The following is a 6000-nucleotide window of genomic DNA, read 5'->3' on the forward strand; positions in this document are numbered from 1 at the left end:
ATCACGCATTTAACATGGATAAGTGTGTTTTAAAAAGATATCATTAACATAATGTCCTCAAAAGAATATGAGGACTTTATCATTCTTTATATTCAAACATATCTTAAATCACTTTCTTGACTTTTTATTCACACATTTTATTCTATATAATCCTCACATATTTGAGGCTCTGATGAAGATCAACATTTCTGCCGCCCCCTTGGCGTCGGCTCAAGGCAGGGGAGGGCGGTGATGACCACAGTGGTCGCTTTAGAACCAAGTTTGTAGTGATGAAGTGGTGAAACAATTTCTAATGCATGGCAACTACACAACCTTTGGCAATACACAAGCTGCTGCTGTTCTTTCTCAACCTTTAATGAATGTTGTATACAAGCTATTTTGATGTAACCTTTTATTCAATGCAAGTGTTATTGATGTGTCGTCACGTGTTCAAATTTTTATTAGATTATGACAAAATTGCTGGTATGGTATGAGGATTTCAAGCATCCACCAGATGTAGTCTGAAACACATATTATAACAGAAACCAAAAAACTGAATCCCACAATGAGAAATCGGTGCAAATCATGATTGCATTCAACAAAATCCAATCTTAAAACATAAGCATAACCTCATTCCCTCTCTACCTTAATAAAACAGCCATTACCAAGAAAAACTCAAAATGTTTAGTAGAAGAAACCGAGCACTTTGCCACCAACATTCTTTCGTCGGGCTTCTTCATGATCCATGATCCCAGCTGATGTGGTTAACACAATGTAACCAAACTGCAAACATATTCAACACATTAACTAATCATTAAAAACAAATGTTTCAGCTTTCAACTTGTAACATTACAATATGTATTATAAAAGGTTACCTGTCGAGATGGAAGAAGTCTAGCGGTCCAGGGCTCGATTTCCTTAACACCAACATCAAAACGTGGACTGATGACTCCACACTTGTTCAAGCGTCCGTTTAACTCGACCACGATCTTACCAGATCTGTGGTCATCAACATACTCAAACTCACCAATGTAACCTGTAGTTATTTGAAGAGGCGTCATTTAAGGTGTTTCCAGTTTAAAAGTGTGTGAATTATAAAAAGGATGAGAAAAGTGAATACCGTGCTTTTGCATAACCATGAGAAACTTGATGATAACTTTTGAAGATGGTCGAATCATGACCTGTCTTTTCCCCCTCTTTTCAGCATTGTACATGCTCTTAAGGGCATCATTCAGAACACTAACCCTCACCATTCTTACAAATTCAAGATGCTGCAAAAGACTATAAAAAATAAACGGTTAAATTTTACTAGTTTAGCCTTGCACTTTAAAGTTTAAAATACTATAGCCCACGTAGCACTTGATAGCCATGCCCCTTTGTTAACATGGCAATTTGACGTTCTTGCTCAATTTCAATTCTTGTCTTTATGAATTTTGAATTCGCCTTTTTTGATCAGCTTGTAAGTCCTTGGTTTTTTATCCATAAGATGAATAGAAGAAAAGAATTGAATTCAAATTTTAATTTTAAAGTCAGCTTTTTTTTTTATCATTTGAAGTTTCTTGGCTTTTTATCCATAGGATGAATATTTGAAAACAATGAACTCACTTTGGTTTATAGATTCTCAATTTGAGTTGAAACGCAAACCAAGTTTAACTTTCTGCCTTTATTTTTAGTTGGACGTTTTAAACCAAACCAGAGCCTCTCAACTCTGGTTTATAGGTTTATAATATTTTGTTATTATAATTATAAATATAAACACACACAGAACCTCTCAACTCTGCCTCTGTCCTACCTTTTCCTCACTGATAACATTGTGTTGATGACTTATTCAAAGCTATAGCCAAAAAAAAAACAAAAATCAAAGCTTTATCTGGTAAAAAACTGATTTATTTATTTTGGTTCTGATTCTTTTAACAGACACAAATTACAATGATCTCAAAGACTACTTCATTCATCTGCTCTTAACGGTTCATTAAAGCAAGCAATAATGAAAGAAGAATAAATGCAAATCAGATCAGCATTTAGCACATAAGATACATCGACCAAAAATAAAAACCTAAATAATCGAAACCAAAAATGTGAACAACAGAATAATGACGATATTATTATACTAATAATAAATAATCGATAGTGAAAATTAGGGTTTACCTCAAAGCAAAAATTGCAGCGGCGTTCCTGTTGACGAGTTGCTGAGAGCGACGGACGTCTTTGGATTTGGCTTTTTATTATATATAGGGCACGTCAATTTATTAACTTGCATAAAACCCCCCTAAGCTATATCAGCTTTGTTATGATAAATTGATAAAAAAAAACACAATATTCAATTTTGGAAGGCAAGCTTGAATAAAATAAAGCGCACACCCGGTTAGAAAAACTTAACTGGGGACAAGACTAAAATTACATGATAAGTAACGAGTGTTTAAGCCACGGTACCCAATTCATACGAAAATTGCACTACAAGACAAGAACCACATATAAGAAACCGACACAATCGAATCAAACAAAGAATCTTTGCATTCAATTTGTGAGCCAAAAATCGCTTCTTTCCGAGCTCTCCAAATAATCCACCAAGCAGTAAAAATGATCGCCTCAACAACCTCTTTTTCTTCATCACCCATCTAGCCGAATCCAACCAATTAATGATATTCTTAGGCTCCGAATTAATTGGGAGCTCCACAACCAACCAACCAACAACTTATCGATTTCCAGATGTTAGAAGCCAAATAGCACCCTCTAAATACATGATCCAAAACTTCCACCGAGGTTGAACAGACCGGACATAGAATAGAAGGAACATCTATACCTTTATAACTTAAGTTAAGTGATGTCATAATACGACACAAAAGCAACCGCCAACTCAAAATATTAGCCTTCCTAGGCATATATATGTTTCATTTGGTTGCAAAAGAAGTTCCCATAGACTCTCGCGATCCATGTGCAATCCAATACCTTTAACCGAAAAGGTAGCATCCTATTTGAAATCTCAAATCCACTTAGCATCGGCGTCGATTAAAGAAACATTTGAAAGAAAAGATTCCATCTCATTTCGTTGAGCAACCTCTGCCCCCGCTCTTGGATGTTGCCTCCAATTCCACACCCAATTTGAATTAACCAACCTCTCGTTAACCAAACAATCTTTTTTAACATTAGGCAAGCGAGCGCATAAACTACAATCTACAACCCAAACATCTTTAGAAAGTTGGGTATTATTCCCGTTTCCAACCTTTTTTCTAATTATTGAAAAAGGAATTATATCATCATCATTGAGATTGTTTATCGCCTTGACAATTTGAGGACAAATCTCATTCCCTTTAATCCGACGAGACAAACCAACTTTGGCAATCTTATCCAGTGGCAGATCCAGAAATTTTTTCAATGGGTTCACTGTTCAGGTCGGTCTTACGGTTCGGGTCGTTCCGACTATTCGGATCGTTTTGATGGTTCGGTTAGACGGTTCGGGTCGATTCAGTGTCCCAAGATTGAGATTTTACTAAAGATCATCTTTGTTTCCTCAAAATAGTGACCAAAATGTTCTTTTAGAAATGCTAGCCTATCTCTCTTTCTTATCTTATAACATGTAATACATAGCAATTAGATTATAAGACGATTAATATAATTGCATACTAGCTAAGTTGCTACATATAGCAATTATTCAAATTGTTTGATTTTAGTCGATAAGAGGTCACATAATTTTGTGAAAAGTAAACATATTATTAACTAATCAAATGAATGCCATAGTTTTTTGAACTTGGGCCAAGCATAAAAGAGTAAGATACAAACACTAATAAATAAGTAACCAGATATAAAAAATAAAAGAAACTGTTAGACATGGGAATTGAACCTAGGTTCTCATAGTGATAAAGTAAAGTGTTTACCATTAAACCATGATTCAACTTTGCCTATGGATTCACTCACAATTTATATGTGGGTTCAATCTCATATTTTATATAGACGTTCTATATAAAATCCGAAACTCAATGGATTCCCGTGAACCCGCACCTGATTACCTAGATCCGCCCCTGCTTATCACCATAAATGGCTTTAAGAACCTTCACCCACTTCGAGTTAGGATTGTTTGCGAATCTCCATATCCACTTGTATAACAAGGCTAAATTGAAATTCTTCACACTTCAAATACCCGAAATTTTTAAAATAAAAAATGGAATTATGACTTCATATAAAATAGATTAGATTTCTTTATAACCAAAATTTGTCTCTTCATGTTAACTTACATTTTGAGTATAAATTTAATAATTTCTTCATCATTTGGTTTTCTATATATATAAACTTTTATAAATTTTAATTTTAACTTATAGTGAGTGAAAGTGGGAAGGAGATGGCTATGATGCCATGAGGGTAAGTCCCACGAAGGTGAAAGGTGAGAGAGGGTGGTGCGGGATGACGAGAAGAAAAATTAAAGAATAAAGACTATAACATGAAGAGGATGGGCTGATGTGGTAGTGAGGGATGAGCGCCCCCCCCCCCCCCCCCCCCCCCCCTCCTCTTCCATCACATTTCTTTTCTAAATGTAGGTGTGATGAATTTTGTGAAAGAGACGCATCTTATTTAAAGAAAAAGATTACTTCATTGCTTACGGATTTTGAAAGTCACATGTCAAGCTATCAGCTAGCACGTTTTTTGGTTCTTCAAAATGTCCTCCCGCGGTATGGTGTGAGATTTATGCCACTCTTTTCTTGCCTTTCTCTTTTTAAACAACTTTTATTCTTGTATTCTCACTCCTTTTTAAATCACTCGTCTTTTTAAAAAATTAAGTGTTACATTTTAAAAAACATAGGTAGCGTTTGGTATGCAGGAATAACAGTAGGAATGAAATGATTCATTACGTGGGAATGAAAAATGTGGTGTTTGGTTGCTCAATGGAATGGAATTATCCATTACACATAGAATCTCATTCCATCAAAACCATTCCTTTCCACCCCCTTCTTTTTTTTCATTCCATTCCTCCTTCACCCTACTTTCTCAACACCACCACCACCTAACAACCACCACCACCACCATTTTCGTCACCGGAGTTACCACCGTCGCCATTGTAAGTTTTTTTTTTTTTTTTGGTTAAAAGGTATTTTAAGATATGAGTGCTGTTATTGTTTCTATTTCATTTCTACAATTTTTTTTGGATACCAAACAATAAAAATGAATAATTGATTTCATTCCATTCCTCCTTCACCCTACTTTCTCAACACCACCACCACCTAACAACCACCACCACCACTACCATCGACACCACCACCAACTCTGTCACACCACCACCGCCACCACCATTTTCGTCACCGGAGTTACCACCGTCGCCATTGTAAGTTTTTTTTTTTTTTTTGGTTAAAAGGTATTTTAAGATATGAGTGATGTTATTGTTTCTATTTCATTTCTACAATTTTTTTTGGTTACCAAACAATAAAAATGAATAATTGATTTCATTCCCATAGGTTAACCAAACAAGAAAATGAAATGGTAATGATCCATTTCATTCCCTTGTCCATTCTATTCCTTCTTCCATTCCATTCCCCCTTCATTCTATTACCTCCAACCAAACATACCCATAGTGCTTTTAAGTTTTACCCGCATTATAAAATTTTCATTATCTTTCATGAGCAATTTCCTCAACAAATTATATCTATATCTAAAATCCTCACATTGAACTGTTTTTAGGTTAACAATAGGATTGTAAACTAACGAATAATTAATCATTAATCTAAGTTTAATCTTAGAACAGTTTTGAGTTGAATGCTATCAAGTTAATTGCAAAAGCAAGCTTAAATTATGGCTGATGGGTTTCAGGTCTATTAAGGAAAGTGCTTAAAGTTATACTAAAGTAACAAATTTTCGCCCAACCATAAACTAACATACCTAGACAGCTCACGAATTGTTTAAACCAAGTGTGTGAAAAGGAAGAACCTTGATGCTTAACTTCGGTCTGTTTAAACTTAAGCTTCTAATAAGAGACCTCTTCACCATCTAATCAAGTTAATAGGCATAAACTCTTAAAACATCTTTGGACCCTGA

General features: G+C 35.0%; 1 protein-coding gene across 1 annotated transcript; it reads right to left on the reverse strand.

Moving 5' to 3' along the window:
- Positions 1 to 510: 510 nt before the first annotated feature.
- Positions 511 to 2178, reverse strand: LOC143579404 (small ribosomal subunit protein uS8). Its single transcript, XM_077062722.1, has 4 exons — positions 2128 to 2178; positions 1100 to 1250; positions 855 to 1015; positions 511 to 762 (listed from the first exon to the last, which is right to left on the reverse strand). The coding sequence occupies exons 2-4, from the start codon at positions 1230 to 1232 to the stop codon at positions 664 to 666; spliced, it is 393 nt and encodes a 130-aa protein (XP_076918837.1). The 5' UTR covers positions 1233 to 1250; positions 2128 to 2178; the 3' UTR covers positions 511 to 663.
- Positions 2179 to 6000: the final 3822 nt, after the last annotated feature.

Source organism: Bidens hawaiensis, unplaced genomic scaffold (genome assembly GCF_021521415.1).
Source record: "Bidens hawaiensis isolate Kalapana, Puna unplaced genomic scaffold, B.hawaiensis_p1.1 tig00029708_1, whole genome shotgun sequence".
NCBI lineage: Eukaryota > Viridiplantae > Streptophyta > Magnoliopsida > Asterales > Asteraceae > Bidens > Bidens hawaiensis.